This window comes from Etheostoma spectabile, chromosome 20 (assembly GCF_008692095.1).
Source record: "Etheostoma spectabile isolate EspeVRDwgs_2016 chromosome 20, UIUC_Espe_1.0, whole genome shotgun sequence".
Classification (NCBI taxonomy): domain Eukaryota; kingdom Metazoa; phylum Chordata; class Actinopteri; order Perciformes; family Percidae; genus Etheostoma; species Etheostoma spectabile.
The window spans coordinates 6805666-6829009 of record NC_045752.1 but is presented as its reverse complement, the minus strand read 5'-3'; the positions used below and the strand labels follow the sequence as shown (position 1 = coordinate 6829009).

General features: G+C 41.1%; 1 protein-coding gene across 4 annotated transcripts in view; it reads right to left on the bottom strand.

Moving 5' to 3' along the window:
* qkia (QKI, KH domain containing, RNA binding a) overlaps positions 1–23344 on the bottom strand; it is an 86842-nt gene that overhangs the window by 37627 nt on the left and 25871 nt on the right. For all 4 annotated transcript variants that reach the window (XM_032501071.1, XM_032501073.1, XM_032501072.1 and 1 more), the window contains exons 2-3: positions 16215–16357; positions 1142–1258 (exon numbers count right to left, since the gene is read on the bottom strand). In XM_032501071.1, coding sequence (XP_032356962.1) covers positions 1142–1258; positions 16215–16357 — 260 coding nt within the window. The remainder of the gene's footprint in view (positions 1–1141; positions 1259–16214; positions 16358–23344) is intronic.

Genomic DNA, 23344 nt, shown 5'->3' with positions numbered 1-23344 from the left:
GTGTGTGTGTGTGTGTGTGTGTGTGTGTGTGTGTGTAGAGAAGTGATTCCCATATGTGTGTGTGTAGAGAAGTGATTCCCATACCAAGAGGGATGAAATGCACTTCTTCTGACTAGTAAATGCCTTGTAATAGCACCACTACCTGGAAAATCAGAGCGATTGGGAGCTACAGAAAAGAGAAAGACATTTTTAAAAAAAAGATGCAACTTCATAAAAAGGTGTCACTCAAGGAAGAAAAACAAAACAGAAAAACAGCCAAAAGCAGCCAGTATAACACAGCTGAAGCCCATGAGAAATATATGCACAGATACTTGAAATACCACATACCAAAACTGCCAATTTGTCCCCACAGTAACTTCAAAGTACATCATCAAATCTGATCTGACTGACACACTTTGGAATGCCTTAAGGATGCACGTAAGTTGTTGTTGCTGGAGCATTCATGGTCTTGTGCATCAAAATTAAATATGTAGGCATCTGAAATATGCCATTAGTCCACTTTGTAGGGTTAAAAGACATACTTCTGCAAGGTTGACCTTAGTTAGGGCAATACAGGACAGCCCTACATGTTCTGACAGACTTTCATCTGCATTGTTTTGCAACATAATCAGTCAGTCTTGGTTTTCAAAATTCTAAATTTGTGCAAATGCAGGTAGAATAACGCAAAAAGGGTTATACCTAAGTTCGCACCTTGGGTCTTGGGATATGTTGACACACCTTTTAAGTCTTCAACCTCAGTTCATTAGGTCCAGAAATAGAGACTGTCACTGGCTTTAGCAGTCTTCCTTACTACTGCCATGTGTATTTTCCACTGCACAGCGTTTTGCAAACAGGCCTATCAGATGTCAGAATCAGAATGCAGCCACCAGGCATTAACTGAGCGTGTGTGTGCTTCATGTCTCTACAGGGCTAGTGTGATGTTTTTGTGTGACAGCAGTCTCAGCAAATTTCACATTGTGTACCATCTCAAGACAGACGATGAATCCTTGTGGAGAAGGTAAGAGCCAAGCTTTAGTGTGCTCTGCTGTGGTAAATGAAATGTAGGACTTTTATTATTTACTTGTGTCACTGAGTCAAAGTGTTATTTGGAGGTAAAACACATTAAAACACACTGGGCACTGCACCAAGCCAATGAGCTTACCTTCTTCTTGTCTCTCATGGAGCTCTTGCCTCGCACCATGATTTTGCATCCTGTCTCTGCTTCCAACTGTTTGGCTGTGAGTCCCCGAGGGCCAAGGATTCTCCCCACAAAGTTATACTGCAGATAGAGAGAGAATTAAACCGATGAGTCTATGAGTGAATATAAAGGCAGAACGTACATTGCATCAGGGCATCAGTATATTTAATATGGAGAAAGACATATGTATATGTACACTAGGGCTGTTGGAACGAATACTGAAAGTTAAATATATATTTTGAATTGTAAAAAAATAAAATGAATAATAATATATAATAATATCGACATATAATATTTGATTGCTGAGATTAGTATACAAATGTGACTTTTTTTATAAATAGGTTAACAGTAGCTAATCTCACTCTTCTCGCCTTGGCCTATTCACATATGTCACGTCTTATGAACAATATGTTAGCGGGAGTGAGAAACTGTGAGGTCTAAGCTAATGTTACGTACAGAGTAACGTTAGTACAGGGGGCAGTGACAGACTGCGGCTGGAAATTGGAAGGAGGGCGGGAAATGGTTTTACCATGACTTTAAAATCGACATCCACCGAGCCAAAGTGCATATGTTAACATTAGATAGCTCATTCTTGTTTCCTAACTGCATCGCGAGTTGTAGTGAAGTTAGTTTAGCTGGGAGCTTCATGGAGAGAGCTAAAGGTTTATGTTAGCTGCCCTACAGCTGTCAGAGTTAGCCTCGTCTTCATACCTTCTGACAGCTGTATTCTCAATAATGTGACAATTTGCAAGAAACAAGTTGCACTATAACAGTAGTGACAGCACTGTTTGGCTTAGTTATTAACGCTGTTAGTATTGTGGCTAACACTATGGTTACTTAGTTTATGACTAATAGTTTCGGCTGTGCTTTCTAAAATGATGTCATTATGCTAACTGAGCACCGTTAGGCTTTACAACAGAGCTGCTTCAATACACTTGTTAGATAATATTTAATTACAGAGTTCTCTGTTGATTTTAGTTTGTCGCTGTGTTTTTGTGGTGGAAAAAGAATGTAAACAAAGTTGCGGGCAATGTGCTAAGACTTAGGTCCCCTTCAAGGCCACGCTAAAGTTAGAAGTCCCTCTCGTGGACAGAACGTGTAACAATAACCACATGTTTATAGTGGCAGGGACAATGCATAGGCCTGAGTAGTGTAGTACATATTAATAAATAAATAAAAAAATTTGAATGGTATTATAGAGGAAGATTGACAGCTCTAATGTATACATACATAAATACATACAAAAATATTTTGCTTTCCATGAGCTTTACTTTATCATCCCCACTAGATGTCAAAATAGTCCTTAACAGAAAATGAGAATGAACCACATCAAATTAAGCTGGGTGGTAAGAGTAGGGAGAAAACAATGGGAAAATGGAGTAGGAAGGGTGATGAGGGGGAGGTACGTTCTGAGGTGAGGTAGTGTGCTTGACACAATTTTCTTATCAAGGAACCCTTTTCACTGGTGAAAGGCTTTGGAGCTTTGTACCAGAAGGAAATGTATTTACCAATGTAATCCTCTCCACTTCAAAACTGGCTTCCAATGGGATAAAGGGAAAATGTGTTGAAATAATCCAACACAATTTTCAGCCAAAATAAAAACAGAAGGAAAGGAGGAGAATTGGGCACACGCACGCACGCACGCGCGCACGCACGCACACGCACACGCACACACACACACGCACACACACACACATATATTTTTACAAAAGTCCCAAAGCTGAAATATTCAAATGCTCACAGGCATAGTGGAAGGTTTCCCTTGAGAATGAGAAGCACAACTGTTCATCTCTTGAAGTGTGACAATGAACCGTGACACTGCTGTATTAAATTCTTAAACACAGTCACATCTGCTTACGCAATCCAGCGCACCAATGCCTCTACAAAAATCCAAAAGGCCATCAGAAAAGTCACATTTAATTACAGAGCAGTTACAAATGTGACGTAATGTCGGTGTGTTTCCTCTAAACAATGAAAACAAACACATGTGAGGACATTGAAAAAAATCCAAGCTGTTTTCCTGGTCCCCTCCACTGGACTTGCCTGCAACCGTAGCCTGTCTCAGGAAGGAAAACCTCACCCTGTGGCAGGAGAGCTGCTGGAGTCCCTGCAGATGATCATACCATGCAGCAACACAAGCTTATTGCGTGCGTCACAAGGAAACTGTCTGGTTAACTCAAATCAAAGAAACTGGTGCAGGGGCTGTTTTTTGTGTAGGGGCACTTGTCCTCAGACACCAACAATGCATGGTGGGACGGGGGGCGCGCACACACACGCACGCCAGCCTTGCACACACGCACGCCTGTGGGTGTTATGGCAATGTGGTACTACTGGGGCAGCACAATTAATCAAATTTTAATCACGATCACGATTTTGGCTTCCCACTATTAAATTTGCGTAATCTAGCAATATTTTAAATGCGTCATTCCGTTCATAGAACACTGTTTTTTTTGTAAAGCCCATCTACCGCTCCGTAAACCATTGTCTGATCATGTGCCAGCCAGAGTTGTTCCCTGCATCGCGCAGCTTAGTTTCTAGATGTAGACAGTCAGAGGACAGAGTAACGTGAGGAAAATTCATATAGCAGATAGTCGGTTATACCTCGGTCCCAAGGTTTACCAGTAAAAGCAACAATTTGTCCCGTCTACTAACATGGTTCCTAGGTTGCACCGGTGCACCTAATGTCATTGCATCCGTTGCCTCTCCACAAACAAAGCAATGTTATATCGATATGGTTTAAATTTGCGTTACATTACCCATTTCTTCTGTAAAGCCGTGCCTGTGTTAGTATCACTCCTCTACTCTCTCCTCTTACTCTCCGTGCAGCCCCGCCCCCATTCACAGCGGTGGTCCACACTTCGAACATATGTCCACAGTTTTAATTGTCATTAACACAGCTGTATATTGTTACGCATGAGAGGCAAACATGTATTTGTACCAGTGTTTCCGCTGGTAACTGCTATCGCGGCCGCCACGGCAAAAAACACAGAAGAAGTTATTGAATGCAACTTACTTCAGTTCGTAGAGTAATAGCGTGTGAGACGGAGCTGCTGGACCTGGTCGAGAGATGGCCCATGGCCAGAATATCATAGTTCATGAAAATGCAGCGCACTGACGATACAGACATTTCATATGTAGCTACATGGCGTGTGCAACTCTGCTGACCCAGCAGTCACTCTGTGAGAACGTCCATCGCACTCCCCCTCTCTCCCTAGCTCTTTTAATCAGTCATTGTTGAAAACAAGTGAAGGTGCTTTCTCAGAGATATATATATTTTTTTTTTTTTTCTTTTTAAATGTATCCAAGGCTATTTATTTCAGACAATTTTCATTTACATATGTTGCAGCTGTATGTATGTACAACATACAACTTCAACATAAGAGGAATGTAGCACAATATAGATGTGAAAGCAGTTATAAATAGACTATGTGAGAATAAAATTAGTTTTGGTTAAAATCAAATAGTCGTGATAATTAATCGTGATCAAAATAATCATGATCATCATTTTGGCCATAATCGTGCAGCCCTAGGTACTAGATGCTCACAGTTTTCCCACTCTAGATGTGAAACCTCCTCCGAGAGATTGCTCAGGGATAAAGCATTAGGGCAGACTGTTACATGCGTGTGGCTCAGGTTTTATGGCCAAGGAGTAAGCTTGTGGGTATATGTTGGTGTACCAGTGTCAGATGTTTTTAATGATGACTCACAAACATTACCCAAGGAAACTTTAAACACAAACACATACACTGACTATGTTTGTGCTTCAAGCATCACACCACAATCTGGCAATAGAACAAGAAATATTCTCAATTTAATTAAGCCTTACAATTCAAAGTAACTGTAAATCATAATCATCTCAGTGATGGAATAAGGCTCAATGTTTTAACTGTAGTGGATGTTTCTCTCTGCTCCCTGGCTTCCTACTCTGCACTGTTATGCTTTTAGAAAAGGTGGCCTTCATTTTAAGCCACTGGAATGTAGAGACAAAGGAAAGCCAAGCGGGTGAGTTATCAGAAGGGTGCAGGTCTATTGAGCCTGCCAGGAACTCCACTCGATACAGCCAGAGGAGTAGGATGGATGCAAGGCCCTCACTGCCAAATACACTATCTGCTCTTCACCTCCTCTTGCTAAACTATCTAGCCTCCTCTGCACCAACTAAAAAAAATGAATCTAGTTTTCATATTACTGTTATTACATCAACTCTACTGGCTCCCCAGACCAAGGTCTTTATATATATAAAAAAAAGAAAAAAAGAATCATGTCTGGCTTGGCAGTGGCTTTATGGATTTACAAAGCTCAGCACCCTCAAGGAGCACTTGAAGTAGTTGCTAGTGACAGGGACATTTGTTGAAATTTAACAATAAAAAATAATTAATACATACAGGTACAATTGTGATGATTATATTCAATAGTTAGGTTTCCTCCCACTGATGCCTGATCACCCAATAACTAGAAATAGAGAGCAATAGGCCATTCTGGGGTTGGGAAAAAAAAAACGCAAAAAAGTATGTATGTCCACCTTCTCCGTTTATTCAGGCGCTACGGTCAGAATACATGCTTGAACTATGTGTTTTGCTGACTAGGAACCTCAAGCAGTCTCTTTTTCTCTTTGTATTTTGGCTTTACTCTTATTTCCTCTGCTCATTTGCAAAATTTGAAGATTAGAGACACTGGGACCTTTGGTGGACCAGCTCTTTTCCTGACTCTCCTGTTTTGGTCTCATTTTATCACAATTTTTCAAACTAACACCAATCCAGAGAACTACATACAGTATAGAAAGTTAGTTGTGTGTGCAAACAGAAAGACAGACAAACGCACATGCACTGACACACAAAGCCCCCTTCAGGACAAGGGCTACCACTGACATTAAAGGGCCTTTGTTTAGCCCAGTTATCGCTACTCAACAGACGGGTTATGTAGTGAGCATATCTATGTCTATGCCACTGTGTGTTTATGAGCATGAGTGTGTGTGAATCCACAATGTATAGAGTAAACTCTTGCAGACACCCTCGGCACCCAGAGCCGATTGTTGCATGGGTTTTTGTGTGTGTGCATTGTGGTTTGCTTTTATGTGAACAACTGACAAACAACAGCAGTTTCACCACCAATTCTCAGGGAAGCAGAACAATTGTGCCTTTGACGGTGTTTGTTTGTGGTGGTGGGGAGACCAGATCGTGTTGAGGGATCTGGCTGTGTGCGCACAGAGCTTATCGAAGAGCGGGGCCAGGCCGAGAGGAGAATACCAATCACTTATTAGCCGGCCTCACTGGGCTTATTGAAATGAGGAACAGTTCAGTCAGTGCAATGTATCAAAGCAAGGTGGAATCTGTGGTTACACCAGGCTACCAGCTCTCTGCTCTTCCTCTACTCACTTGATTCTAACCCTTCCATAATGTTAGTATTAAATAAGTATTTTGAAACACTGCACTGTTCAAGTAAAATGAATTTGTAGTGACACCTGAAGCCAGATATAGGCTGTCAATCCAACAATAAAATACTAGTTGATATATATAAATAGTCACTTTCAGGAGGAATACAAAAATAAAAATTTAAAGTAAACAGAGCAAGTGCAAAAAGAATAGCCTGTATTTGCTCTTTTCCCTTCGATCTTACAGTACAAAAAAGTGCAATTTTATCAACATATAAACTCACTATCAAATAAATCCAACAAAAAAAACAAACCTTGAACTTTCAGGAAGAATACACAAATAAAAAAACAGTATTATAAAAGAAAAAAAAAAAGTGCCATTTCTCTCTCTCCTTTCTAAAGGAATTATAAGCCCGAACCCGATTTAAACCTGACGATTTTTTAATATGTGGGCCATTACACAGGACTCCTGAGATATCTGAAATTAGATAGAGATACCAGCGCAATAATCAAAGACAGTGCTACAGATGGGGGAGACACAGCACAGTTTACCTCACACTCAAGTCAGTGCAGGACAATCTGTGTACATGTGAGCTACGGGAGAAGCTGGAGAGGCATAGGTGAGCCGAACATAGAGTGTTTTGCTGCTATTATCCTGACTCAGGGATCATTTTGCAAAGTCTACAGACTACCATGTTGTTGACATTAAGAGTAAAATACTCCCACACCTAAGAAGACCGCGTGAAAGCCTTTTTCTCAATGTGTTGCAAGGTATCCATACTTGCGCTGTTGCTGGAGGCAGCCATGTTATTTTTAGATTTCTACGCAACAACGCCAATTATTTGTGTCAACGAAATTTACGTAAATCAATGACGTTGACTATGTCGACAAATCAACGCTGCCCTAGGAGGGAGCAGACAGGTGCCTAAATGTACAGCAGTTTTCATGCTTTACCTACATAAAGGGACAGAGGAGGTGAGGCTAGGGCGATGAAGAAGTCAAAATTAGACTTAGAATCCAAGGGTGACATTTTTGCCTCAAAGCCCTATAGACTTCAAAGCGCTCTATTCGGCACATCTAGCATTTAGCACCTAATCCATGGCTCCTTTGATAATTCTGTTTGGGTTTATTTTGAGGTTGCAGGCGGAGTGCAAATACAGAGAAGGGAAGTTGGAGATGGAATGTGCAAAGATGGAAGTTGGAATGACGTGAGTGAAGGAAGCACAGAGCAAAGTTTGTGAATTTTTAGATAAGGCAGCTTACATGAGCAGTCGTCACTGAAAATTTTGAGTCTCAGGCTTCCAACAATGCTAATTAAATTTAAATAAAAGAAAAGTGAAAAAATAAAAGATAAAACTTAAATGTAATCAAAAGTCAATAGAAGACTGCTCTTTGACCGAGCTGACTAATGCTAGCCACCTTATTTGCAACAATCTCATCCAGAGGGAGGGAAACAGTATCTACTTTAGACTGGACATGTCTAGCCAATGCCAACAACTTTTATTAGAGAGTTGAGTTAGTTAAATCGGCTGATCAGTCATTTCACTCCTACTTCAGCTGAATGGCAACCAACTGACTATTAACAGCCAAATGGATCCATGCAGGTATACCTGAATCTGAACATGAAACCTGTCTTTAACCTGACAGTTATCACTATTATTCAGGTGGGACTGTCAGGCCAGCTACTTGTTTAACCGTAAAATATCCTACTTTTATGTATGTCTTTATCACAACTATTTATTAACCTCATAGGAGATTATTCATGCTATAAATGAATATTTGCATGGATTTTGTAATGTATATCATTACAGAATCCTAAACTCAAAAACATCGATTTAGGAATTGGTAGCAAAAATCCTGTGCACACAGACACTTTGTGGGCCAACACAAGGCCCCGGCGGAGCCTTCAATTCTTGTGTGGTTGACATGCTCCCTTTGTCCTTCATTCTCTGTTTTCATCTCTTTCTGCCCCTCAGCTTAACGACTGCTGTGACAAACAGGCCAAGGCAGCACTTATTGTTGTCCACTTACAGTATACAAGCACAAACTGGTTATATACAAGCAAACACTGACATTAGTGCTATTATAAATACACATCTAACAACTTAAACTGTCGCCCTTCATCATGTTAACTCACTAAAACAAATAGAGTCCTCTGTTTTAATTATTATTGTAATTACCCTCCTCATCAAATAGCTACCTAAAAGATCGTTCGTTCATGAAATTATCATCATCATAATCATCCTCATGCATGACTGGCTAGCTAGAGATATCAAAATCCTTCACTCTGCTACTCCATCAGTGAAGTGTGGGGCGGAAAATTTCCAGGACTGGTAATGACTTGGGGGGGTCAAAAGGATATCAGGAGCTGGCATGATAAGTGATGACACCCTCATGGGAACAAGACTTTCCCTGTGCAGGGAACTGGCTGGTTTGGTCCGGGACATTTTAGTGCAGTGAAACCAAATAACCTGGTCTCTTTTATTTGGTATTCTAATATCTCCGTGCATTACAGTCCAAAGAAACAAACAAACATACAAAAATATTTAAGGCAATTTATAATTTTGTACTGCCTGAGTGTTAGTGAATTCTGATTTAATTTTTGACCAAATTAATTTATTAAATAAAAAACAAAACAAACACACACACACACCCACACACCAACAACACACAACACACACCACACACACACACACACACACACACACACACACACCCACAACACCACACAACACACACCACACACACACAACACACCACAAACACACACACCACACACACACACCACACACACACACACACCCACCAACACACACCACAGAGAGAGAGAGAGAGAGAGAGAATGTCCTTATTTGAAGGAAAAGCACTGTACTTTTCAATGAAGATAACTTAAACTAGTCTTAACTTTGAAGAAGAAATCACTCTATACATTGCTAATGTGGTAAATGACTATTCTAGCTGCAAAGTCTGGTTTTTGGTGCAATATCTACATGGTGTATAGAGGCCCATTTCCAGCAACTATACATCCAGTGTTCTAATGGTTAAATGTGTTTGCTCATTGGGCTCAGAAGTTAATTGATGATGAAACCTTGTGCAATCATGTTCACACATCTGAAAACAGTTATGGTCGTTAGAAGCTACAAAACTGACCTTCCTTTGAGCAGATTGAGTTTCTGGAGATCACATTTGTGGGGTCAATTAAACGCTCAAAATGGCCAAGAAAAAGAGAACTTTCATCTGAAACTCGACAGTCTATTCTTGTCCTTAGAAATGAAGGCTATTCATGCGAGACATTGCCAAGAAATTGAAGATTTCTACAACGGTGTGTACTACTCCTTCAGAGGACAGCACAAACAGGCTCTAACCAGAGTAGAAAAAGAAGTGGGATGCCGCGTTGCACAACTGAGCAAGAAGTTAAGTACATTAGGTCTCTAGTTTGAGACACAGACGCCACAAGTCCCCAACTGGCATCTTCATTAAATAGTACCCCGCAAAACACCAGTGTCAACATCTACAGTGAAGAGGCGGCTGCGGGGATTCTGGGCTTCAGGGCAGAGTGGCAAAGAAAAAGCCATATCTGAGACTGACCAATAAAAGAAAAGATTAAGATGGGCAAAAGAACACAGACATTGGAAAGAGGAAGACTGGAAAAAAGTGTTGTGGACGGATGAATCCAGTTTGAGGTGTTGGATCACAAAGAAGAACGTTTGTGAGATGCAGAACAAATGAAAAGATGCTGGAAGAATGCCTGACGCCATCTGTTAAGCATGGTGGAGGTAATATGATGGTCTGGGGTTGCTTGGTGCTGGTAAGGTGGGAGATTGTAACAGGGTAAAAGGGATTCTGATAAGGAAGGCTATCACTCCATTTGCAACGCCATGCCATACCCAGTGGACAGCGCTTGATTGGAGCCAATTTCATCCTACAACAGGACAAGACTAAACACAACTCCAAATTGTGCAAGAACTATTTAGAGCAGAAGCAGGCAGCTGGTATTCTATCGGAATGGAGTGGCAGCGCAGTCACCAGATCTGAACCCATTGAGCTGTTGTGGGAGCAGCTGACCGTATGGTACGCAAGAAGTGCCATCCAATCAATCCAACTTGTGGGAGCTGCTTCTGGAAGCGTGGGGTGCAATTTCTCCAGATTACCTCAAAAAATTAACAGTAGAAGCCAAAGGTTGCAATGCGTGATTGCTGCAAATGGAGGTTCTTTGACGAAAGCAAAGTTTGATGTAAAAAAAATCTAATTAAACAAATCATTATTTCTAAACTTGTCAATGTCTTGACTCTATTTTATTTCATTCACAAACGTATGGTGGTGAATAAGTGTGACTTTTCAGGAAAACACAAAATTGTTTGGGTGACCCCAAATTTTGAACGGTAGTGGGGATATATATACACACACACATATATATTATATATATAATATATTATATATATATACACACACAACACACACACACATATAGGCATAATTTCAAGCTTTAAATGGAGGAGCAAAGGCAAAGTTGGTGCCTTTTTAGGACCTCCGAGTTTCAATACAAAATAAACCAATCTCCATCTCTGACAACAGAGTGATTAGAGCCATTATTGATCAACTACTCCTTGCTTTTTTTAAGCCGACAAGTCATTTGCAGTCGGTGGTGGGATAAGTTTTTAGATCTTTTAAAGTAAAAAGTACTAATACCACACTGCAAAAATACTCTGTTGCAATAGTCCTGCATTGAAAATGTTACGTAAGTAGAAGCATGTAAGTATCATTAGAAAAATGTACGTACAGTATTAAAAGTTAAAGTACTCAGAAGAATGCAGAAATCCTCAAGTTCTGTCAGTCAATCCACTAATCATTTCAGCTGTAATTGTAGGCCTATATTTTGTTGGGAAGTCTCATTTATAATAAAATATATTTTATAAACTCAATTTGTAAATTATCTAGTAACTAATGCTGTGAGAATAACATAGTGGAGTAAAAAGTACAATATTTCCCTCTGAAATGTATTGAAGTAGAGTGGCAAATTACAACCCAAAGTACCACGACACCCCCCTCCCCTCCCCAAACACTAATGCCACAAACACCAGCAGCAGAGCTGTATTGCACAGCGGTTTTTACAGACCTATCTCTATAAGTGATCCTTCAGACAGTTCTGTTTAGCAGTTGCTCAAGAGCTTACGTCTAACTCAGGGTACCGTTTCATAGAGTCAGCACAGCAAAGTTGGTGTCTGTAGACGCATGTGCGTATTTTCACTCCCAAGCACTACCCGGTGACTTGCCCACAACTTTTAACATTTAACAGTTGGCATATACAAATAAACAGGGCATAAGTAGAGACAGAGACGCACTAAAAGACATGACACACATTCATCCAGATGCCTGAAGGTTAATGGAAATGACATGCTGAGCGGTCAGTCAGCTGCCTATCAGTGTTCGTGCGTGCGTGCGTGCGTGCATGCGTGCTCAGGAAAAAAGCAGAGCCACAGATAGCATTTAATTGAAGGTTGAAGTTATCAGATAGCCTGCGACTCAGCTGTCAGTCAAGATGCAGTCACCACGGTGACGCTTCACAGCGCTCTGCACCACTGACGATGTCAGGAAATGGCTGACTTTGAAGAACGGTGAGGGAGTGGGTAGACACACAGGCAGACAGAATTATAGAGACAAACAAACACATTTACAGACAGATGTGGGGCACACAGGCAAGTACACACAGGCCAGAAGGAGAACACACTTAAGGGAATTAGAGTAGAGGCGTGCTGGCAAGGCAAGTTATTTTGGCAGAATTGACATGCTGCATTGCACCTAGGAAAATCTAATTATCTACTGGTGAAACCAGGGCAGGGGACACGTAGGTGAGAGAGAAAGCCACATCCAGCAAGTGGGACCTCGTCATAAGGGTATGATGGCTAAAGGTAAGTGGGAGTTATGTTTTTACTGTGTTTCCTCTATGTTGATTTTGTAGTGGTGGCCCACCATGGCAAAATGTTTGCAACCAGAGCATCAGAAATAGGGCTGTACAAAAAATGTAGTAGCATTTGCCTTTTAAATGATCCTGCCGATTAAATGCAGGATAATTTGTCTGCGGCTCACATTGCAATATAACAACAAGTAGAACTATTCAGAGGTTTCTGGGCCCATCCAGTTAAACTCCACATACTGTTGTGTTAATGTAGTTCATTGTCAAAACGTTCAGTTTCTACTATAAAATGAACAGCTTCACCAAAAACTTCACCGCAGTGGGTCCGTACTACCCGTATGTACACACCGTCACCGATTTGAGCAGCAAAAAAGCTCTGGCCGCCCCGCCAAGGACGCTTGTCAAATACTAAGGGGAAGCGTTTTGACGCGTTGCCCGCTCTGACGTCCAATTGAAACCTTTTATAAATTACGTTTATAATGACAGAAGTTGTATTGTTAATTGGTTGCAGTGGGGTCTGTAAGCTCGCTCGTTAGCTGCTGAGCCGTAGCGGCGTGCAGGCAGAGCGAGCAGCCGCCAGACTAAACCTAATGACCCGTGCAGGACTTCACTATGAGCGGACCATTAGAGACGATGTGGCGGGCAGGTAACGTTAACTGGTCCCTATGTACAAACATCGTTATATTATAAACAATAGGTAACCCAGCAACGGTGATTATGCACTTGTCCTCAGAATGAATGTTTTGGTAGGTTAGGTAATGTTTCTCCGGGATCTGCCAGCGCGAAGGACTTTAATATTCGGATTGGCGGCTGGCGTTAGCCACTGCTTGCCGCTGAACCTCGTCTTACCATTAAGTTGAAAAATGTAAACTTTCTTATTGACACACGCTCGAAACGCCCAAAACGCAAAGCCGACAGATTTGCCGCTCCTTGCAGCTGAGAGAAGCTGGCTTCCATTGAAAATGAATGAGTTCCGGTAAATTTAGGCGCTCAAGTCGGGGGCGGCGTTAATGTCCGGTAAGTGTAGATCTGTGCCATATAGTTCCTAAAAAAATTGGTTGTTGTATGGACAAACCTGCTCCCACTGCTAAAACTGAAAGTGACATTTTTGTCTTCCTTCCTTCATTAGTTCTTTCCTCTCATACACAAATCATCATATATCATCTTCTTACACCACTGTCACTGCCCGATGTGAGTAGAGTGCAGATTTGAGTCACGTGTGAGCCACTTTCGCGACAAGTGCAGATGTGAGGTTTGCGACAAGTAGCCCACTGGATGCTAATGAGAGACTTCTGTAATGTCAATACAGTAAAAATGAACCAAGTTAACGAAGTTTGTTCACTGCTGGCTACAAGTTAGCATTCAAACAGAACAAAGGCCGTCACTGGACAGTTTTGTTAGCAAAAAAAAAAAAAATTGCGTTTTGAGCAAACATTAGCAATCAAACAACCATAGATGGCTGAAACTTTTTCAAATCTGCACTCGACCAGAGCCGGTCTGACTCGACTCTCATCGGGTATGACACGTTATGCAGTAAACGTTTAAATCTGAGGATGCGCAACTCAAATCTGCACTTGACTCACATTGGGCAGTGACGTCATCCCATAATCATAACTGTCTTCCTCATCAATGAAGTGAATATAGAGATACTCTAGTGGTCGATGTTTGTTTCTCAAACCACAGAGTCAGGAAGTCAGTTAAACACACGTTAACACTTTATCTGTCATTGCCTGTTGGTGATATATCCCAGATTCCATTCCCTCTCTGCCTACCCCAATAGCTTAAAATTGAAAAGGACAGTAACCGCAGCATTGAAAACAAAAAAGTAGGCAAAAGGATTGCCTGTATTACCTATTAAAAGTTACACTGGTTGAAATCAAATGCTTTTGATATGAAAAAAGGTTAATAACTATTCTTAAATGTGCTTAGAAATTGTGGATGTAATAACAGTTTTTCACATGAACAGTTCCAAACAGGAGAGTTGAAACAATAACTGAATTTAGACCTGCTGCTGATTTCCCCCGGTTCATCACATTCTTACATAACACAGGCTATCTGGAATTATCCTCTTTTCCAGCAGACTTAATGACCACACTTGGTGAAATGGGTGTGCATGTGTGTACCAAATTAGAGTGAAAAATGTGCCATTTTGCATCACCATGGATTTGTATTTGCCTTTACTTGGACATCCTTGTGTGCATGTATGTGTATAAATTAGTGTCTACTAAGGTTATCGGTGAGTCATCTCGGCCAACAGGTGGAAGCCTAATTAATTTAGTATCTTTCCTGGCAGCTCGTAAACACAATACAGAGTTACAGCTCTGTGAAGAGCAGCATAGCACACTGTGTGAAGGAAACACAGGGGTCATTCAGGGGTTTACTAGTTTGTGTGTGTCAAGTCAGTCAGAGTATGTTAGAGTCATTCCATGAGCGTCTTTATAGCCACAGGTGGCACCATTGCTCCACATTTTCACACACACACACCACACACACACACACACACACACACGCACACGCACACGCGCTCTCCCCCTGGTGCCCTTTATCAATTCTGTCGGGGGGAAAATGCAATCCACGCCTGGCTGAGCCTTGCCCTGCTCTACTGTGTCTCTTATCCTTCGTCACCTCCCTCCATTCATTCATTTCCTCACTGGAAGCTGCTGGGATTACCAAGAGAAACTTTGCTCCTCAAGATTACCACGAGGACAGGAAGGTGGCTGACTGGCTGTGGTCTAGAACGCGCGCACACACGCACACGCACACACACACACACACACACACACACACACAACTTAGCTCTACATATAGTAGAAACATACACACAAACACGTATGTCTTTCTTTAGAAAGCTTTTATTGACTTGTTCCCTTCAGCCACCAACCTGCTCATCACTACAACCAGCATGATAGCTCCATCGTGTACTATCCCAGCTGTGTGTGCGCGCTTTTAAATGTGCATATTTTTCCATCCCGGTATAGCCATCTATGCAACAGCTCTAACCAATGTGAGTGGTAAGTCCAAAAGATTTTCATCTCCTTCAACTGAATATTTATCTCAATCCCCTTCTCCTCTGCACTAATCTACCACTGAGTCTGCCAATAAACACCCCGGCATGCAATCTTTTCCTGAGACCTGCCACCTTATATAGCTTTAACGGCAGTCCATTGGTATGCATGCTAGGAGCCCAACAACTGCTGTTCAACTAACCAATCAGTCAAATGAAAGTGACCAACTACATGCGCGCACGTGTTAGTGTGTTCACACAGATATACAATTTCTTTTAAATTTATTACAGCTGCTGATTTAGCAGTTGATACAATACACCTCGTTTCCTTACGACAAATTGAAGAAGGAAAACCCTTTACACTTACTATATGATCAATGTTATAGGGGTGTGGGAAGGGAAAAAGAAAAATTGGTTCACATTTATGAACTGATTCAAGCTTTACTGATTCAAAATCAGTTCATAGAATTCCAATAATCTATTCTTTTTTTTTTGTTTGGTTTCATATAGGAAAAGTAACTACATACTCTCTGCATCGTTTATTTAATTGAGAATCGTTTTTGAATCGAAAATTGATATTGAAACGTGACATTTGCTGAATCGTGCATCCATACACTGTTATGTCCCTCTTAATTGATTTGTAAAAAATAAAATAAAATAAAATAAATGAAAAAAGGAAGATATACATACAAATATTTTTGGCAGTGTGATACAGCTGCAGTAGTGTGAGGTGTGTAAACCAGCTACTTACATCAGGGTACTCTTTGACAGGCACAAACAGTTTTTCCTGCAGGTGGACGATGGGTCCGAGAGGCTCAGGCAGCTCCAGAGGGTGTCTGTCTACAAGGCCATTCACTGTGTCGCTGTACATGTCTTTACGCACTCTGTTGATCTCTGAAACACAAACATGTACATTGTGGTAAGCAACAGAACAAAAAAAGTACAATCAAAACTGTCACATTGATTTTGACCTCTGGGCAAAGCTTGCATATACATCTCTATTGTAAAAACGAAAGGAAAAACAACAGAAATTGCCTTTAGTATCGTTTGTCTCTCATTGACAAACAAGTTTGTTTTTGGAGTACTTCACAAAAAATAATCATAGCCTGTAAGTGTACAATATATGATGGCTGAGCATGAATGCTTAATACCTGCAGGATATAGCAATTTTTCTGCTCTGACTAAAAAAAACTGTGAATGTGTGTTTGTGTGCAACTTATTCTATATGCCAGAGACAAAAGTTAAGCGCTGCATTATTTAGGGGTGAAGACCATCACATTTTCTTTCTGCCCGGTACTCCCCTGTGGCTGTTCTCTAATAGAGCAGCCTGTGCGAGTGACTGGGCAGGTGCGGAGAAGAGAAGCAGAGAATCACTCGGGTATATATACCTTCAGATCTGATCCCTATGTTAGATAAAACTAATGGGCCTTTCTCTCACTCACAGAGCTGCATTCCAGCTCTCTCACACACATACATGATCACCTCTTATTCACACGCACCCCACTTTGACTGCCTCCGTACCTCGTACAAATTCACACAGCAGACAAGTGCTATGCAGGCTGAGAAAAGGCATCCATTCATCCTGGCAGTGCTGTGTCTGTAGGTCACAGTTGGATGGGGATTGACGCTTGCAGTTCTAACACCCCTTAATAGGGGACACACTGGTCACAATTTCTAACTTCCCAAGTTTGCCATCTATACAAACACTAGCAGTGAAGGGTAGGAGAAATGTGATCCAAAAAGAGACATCTACAAGTTTATTTTGTTAAACAGCTGAAACAAAATGCTAGGGCTGGCAAGGCCTCGAGGAATGACATTTGTTAACCTTAACAAAGAGGTGGAGCAGGGCCGGGTGGAGCGGGGCCGGGTGTTTTTCCGGCCGGCACTATTTCCATCTCGCATGAGACTTTGGAACAGTTGGGAGCTCTATATTAAACTCTAGCTGGGGAACCTGACACTCAACTATAGATGCTCCCAGTAAAGCTGACCTCTAGTATCAACTTCACGCTGAAGCATAATTGGAAGGTGGGTCAAACATGCATATTTAGGTTTTAGCGTAGTTCTTGTCTTTGTTTTAAGTTTGAATAATTGTCCACTTTTACATATTAAAGAGGTAAAAATAACACATGAGAAAAAATGGATTTAGCCATGGAATCAGTTTGTTGAGCTGCGAAAAGTGAAAAGTTTTCTCTGGATACCACCGATGACAGACTGACAAATGTGTGATTGATGGGCTCACGGACACTGACAAGCATACACACAAACATCTGGCCTCCAGCTGTGTGGACACCTCAGGGACACATCGGAACCGTACAAGCAAGCCAGGAGACTTGGCCCAAAGAGACTCCTTCCCAAATAACATGACCCAAGCACTCTGTGGTCCACACAGATACTCCCAGTAGTACCTAAAGATGAATTCCTCTTCATGGTATCTAGCCCAGAAGACAGATGACGGCCAGTCCTTACAGACACCAGCAGCTTCAGGCTTCAACCGGGCTTTGTGTATGAGTGGAGGGGATTGGCAGAGACAAATCTTTCAGGAAGATCGGGATAGCATAACATAGGGAGTAATGGGAATATAATAGACAATAAACTACAAATTGTGTCCAAAATTCCCTTCAGTCCATAAAACATAAATATGATGACCTAGTGGTTAAAGAGACAGTATTTTAACCAAGGTCAAAAGTTTCCCCTAGGATAACTCCACGATGGATAGGCAAATATATCCACAGCCTGATTACTCATGGTTAGTATTTCTAGAAAAGATGATCACTACTAAAAGTCATTCTATAAAAATTAAATGCTCCTCATCATAATAAATCTTAGTACCTTACTTGCTGTGTCCGTCTCTTCAAGCTATTAATAAACACCGAGGAGTTATTTAACAGACCACTTGTGGGCTAAGCATGTGTGTAGGAGCCATCAATGACGAGTAAATAGGAGCTAACGTTCGGTAGGTTAGAAAATCTTCTTTGCACATAGCTCACAGCAAATTCAAATATAATGTATGCTATCTGCAAACTCCAATGCAACCAAGAACGACTATCCTTCAGATAACAAGAGAAAATTAAAGAAGATTACACATGTGACAATGCTACCCAACAACCCTCAACGGCACCCCTCCTCCTTCTAATTCTATTTCCTGTTGCTGAAATGCTACATTAACATAAGGCGCCGTGCTAGGCCATCAGTGGAGACGTGCGGCATTTGACAACCTCTAATTTCAACGTGGCAAGTCTTTTCTGAAGCGCTGCGCTCACCTAAAAATTACCCCCTGCCTTGCACAACCGACAAAATCATTTGTCTAGCTGTCCATCCAGGCAGAAAAGGCTTTTGTAAGAAATACACAAGTGAGGAAGACTGAGGATCATCATCTTGAAACAGAAAAAGAGGATGACAATCAGCAAGAGAAGGGTAGGTTATCAAAAAAAGAGATTTTTTTCTTGAACTTTGGCAGTAGATGACAAAATGTATGTATTTAAAAGCTATCTAAGGGGCAGTAACAGATCCCCTCTTACTTCCCTTCAGCCGTCTCCTAGCTTAGTGAGTCATACACAACCTGACTCAGCAAAACCACACACATAAACAGCACTTTCTGTCTGACCGTCTATGAACCTATGGAGGACGGACACACGGACACACAGACACCATGAGGACAAAATTAGGTGTCTGCTCTAGCTGAATGATGATCATTCAACTAGAGCTGCTCCACTAGAGAATGGGAACAAGTTCAATAAGAGCCCAAAAATAGACCTGCTCCATAACTGCTTTGTCCTCTCCCTGTAGCTCACAGCAAAACATCCTCTGACCATGCAGAGCACATCTGTCCGTGTGTGTGTCCGCACGTGTGTGTGTGTGTGTGTGCGCGTACGTGCGTGCGACAGCACAGGAAACGTAATGGCCGAGTGATCAGCTTTGCCTGCGAAAAGCAGCTTTTGATGCCTTGTGATGCCTGGTATTAGGCTGATAATATCTTACACCTGAAACAGATTGAGTCTAACACCAATTAATCTTCTTTGGTCTAATCACCAAAATGATCAAATGTTCAACTCTGCAGAGAGACTGTCCAACCTGTTTAAGGGGATTACAAAAATCTGTAGTGTTTGTAATATTTCCATCTTTTCCTATTTGCAGATGCGTACAGTCTCAAATCAAGTTTTAAACAGGGGAAGAAGAAAAGAAATTACAAGGAAGCAGGGGTAAATATAGACATAAGAACTGAAGTAGGCATGTCAAAATAAGACTACAGCAATCACAGATACACCTAAATGTGCCGATGCTGACAGTGAAACAAGACTCAGGCGAGGTACAAGCCTTTTCACTTTAAAGCTATGCACTTTAGCAATCACAAAGCCTGGGCACCCGTTGCAAACGAAAGGATTAGGGCGTTTAATGCATTCCTGCCCTTTATTCACAGCACAGACGACTTTATCCAAGACGACACTCCACTTCAACAGTTTAGGGGTTTGACAGGCCAAGACAGAGGTTTCTTTTAAAGCAGGGAGCAGAAATATAGTGTGCATTGGTGGGTGTGACTGAGCCATGAAAACGTATGCATTTCTGGGTCTTATCATCTACTCACAGCTGCCTCCCCTCTACCCCTCCCATTTATGTGGAGGAAAAAAGTTTCCTTATGCTTCTGTCTTATTTTTCCTTCCTAATCTTTGATTTAACAGTAGGCCTACACTGCAAAATCCTTTGATGTTCATGCACAAACTATTCCTGTGCTGTTAATGAGCATGCAGTACTATCAGCATACTTAAGAACAGCAGTTATTTCAGTTCTTACAAGGAAAATACCAGGTTTTGGTTTAAAGGAAAAAAATAATTACACACACACACACACACACACACACACACACACACACACACACACACACACACACACACACACACACACACACACACACACACACACACACACACACACACACACACACACACACACACACACACACACACACACACACACACACACACACACACACACACACACACACACAAAGAGTTGGATTAGGTCAAATTTGCATCAATGAACTTTAATGACAACATCCGGTACCCAGAGAGTTAGTACTTCACTTGCCCTGGTTTAAAATTTAACAAATTTGAAATTTAACGTAATGGATAGTATTAATGTGGCAGTGCACATATTATTGCAAAATGTTCAGTACATGATGCTCTGTTTGGTATGAGACTTTTTTGGTTTTTAAGACCCTGACTCAAGGAATTATGTGGCTAGTGACTCAATTTCCCAATAAATACAGCAATACTAGAAAAGCAGGAGTATTTACGACAGCATTACCCACGTGTGTCTATTACTTGCCGTAATCTAAAACACACTTGGGTGCAAGTCCTTCTCCCCATGACATCCAAGCAGCCTCTTTTTACAGATTGAGAGGGAAAGGGCAATAATGAATGGCATAGGAGTGTTTAGTGCTGTGGATATGTGACTATACTCAGTTGCAAAAACTAGTAGTACTGGAGCATCCCATGATAATGCTATTTACATCAGAATATTTTCATAATTTAATTAGTTTCTGGAGCAAAGCAGATGGAGGTAACAAATTTACTTTGGAAGATAAAAACTTGATTTTAATAACTCAGACTGCAGAGGCATCATATTTGCTTTGGCAAATCTCCCATCTCATACATAGGAGTTAAACTAACCAAGGATCACTTTCAAAAAAAAATATGTAATTGCAGTAATCAACAACTTTTTCCAATGGCACGTGGGTATTGCAAGTATTAACCTAACAGTTAATTGAAACAGTGTCAATGGTCTTACAATTTATATAACTAGGTAAGTCACAATCTAGATTTTAAATTTAAAAATATTTTTTTCTCTCTCCACCCCTATCTACTTGCACACGTCAGAAGAAAACAGATAAAGTGACAGGCGTAGCTCACCGGCTGGTAGCTTGCGGCTAAAGGAACAGGGTAACGTTAGCCAACAGGTAGCCTGCATCTTGACTAGTCAAGACAGCATGGCCACTGCCAGAGTCGGAGATGACAAAGAAACATCAGAACTAGAAAATCCTCCTGCTTCACTGAAGTGTGTGGCAACTTGTTAAATTAACGGTATATTCTTTGCCTCTAAAAAAAACTCAAACTGTTGCTGCAAAGTACCGTTCTGCCATTGAGTGACTCTTACTATTGAATTGCCATCCCTGTTTTTAAATTTTTTTTTGTTGTTGAAAATTGAATCTTATGACCTTAAAATCGTCAAATTGTGGCTCCTGAACCATGACATGATGTGGCTATAAGCGCTAACACAGGCTAAGGGGTCTAAATTACTCTAGACAGAGATGACAGCATGGATTGCTGGCAACCGGAGGGAGCGATTAACGTTGCGTCAGGGATTTTCCTAAGGCAGCCAGAGTAAAAAGCTCCAGCGCCAGGTCTTCAAGTAGATGGGCCACTAAATAAACTATATTAATAAGGTTTCTGGATTCTCTCCTGCCGCTAGAGCAAGGTAAAGAAATTGTTAAATTAAAGAAAACGTCTCCAGTGCACAGACACACATGCTTACTCATCTAATGGGTAAAAGGCAAACAAAGACACAAACTATGCTTTCATCCAAATGGGAAACAGAAGGTTGGTCACATTCAAGAATAAAATGCTTACGCATTCTTTTATACACTATGGTGCAAAAAGTATATACGTGATAGGTTTGCGAATGTACATACATGCAAGTTTACATCCCAGTCAAGTACCTCCTTGTAAGCAGTACAGAAAAATGCCTCATTCAATACCACATTTCAATACCTAAAGAGCACATCTCAGAGTCTGTGAGCCAATAAGCATGCATCATGCTTCTACCAAGATATACTAATGCAGGTGATTGTCTGTCAAACGCTACATGTCGTAGACGCATGCAGGGATAGACTTTATATTACACAATTAGTAGTTGGAGGTGAAAAGAAAAAAAAAAACAATTGTGTCAGAAATCAGTATCCAAGTCACAGTATTGGTATCGACATTTTTTGAACAATACCGAGCCGTACTGATAAGCTGAAGCTACCATAATGCACAGCAATATGTGTGCCCTGACACAAACTTAAGTACATATGATACATATAAAAACAAACCCCCAACGTAACATTAAAACACCAACATTCACATGAGCTTTTGTGTGTTTGCAGGCAAGGCTCTCCTGAGACAGTGAACCCACAGAAATAACACTCCGAACAGAAGGAGGGAAACTTCCATTAGAGAAAAATCTGCTGAACAAATACAGCAGGAAACAAGCTCCATCTCTCCTCTACCTTGCTTCACTATCTTTGCAAACATTAATGGCAATGTTACCTATTCAACCTTTAAACACAGAATACAGTTAACTTACATCACCATACAGAAAATCTAGTTTTTCTAGGATGGGCATGATTATTCAAAGATCGATAATTGACCATTAAGAATTTCGTCGATCACGTTAATTTGTTATCAATTAAACAAACGCAGGTTGCGTTGTGTAGCGTGAGTCTTGAAGCAATGAAATAAATTTCACTGTGTAGCAGCAATATTTTACGCAATACTCAGTTACTTGCGAGTTTCGGCTTTGATTTTAAATGTAATCATGAAGAGATCACGGCAAAGTGTGGCGTGGGACCATTTTCAGCTTTCTGGGGGGGGGGGGGAATAGCCGGGAGACGTTGTGATTATGTTGAATTAATCAGGTGATTTAGTTTGTATTTGCAGCGAACATAAAACACTGACTGCTGTAGCTTCACTGACTACCCATAAAAACCTACGCCCATCACTGTGTCAGCTGCAGCTGCTGCCTACGGTACTTTTCTACACACGGAGAGCCGCACTTCCCATAACATCCTCGTCGGACTAACGTCACAAACACACGTTGCCCACATGGCTACCTGTCTTAAAGGGG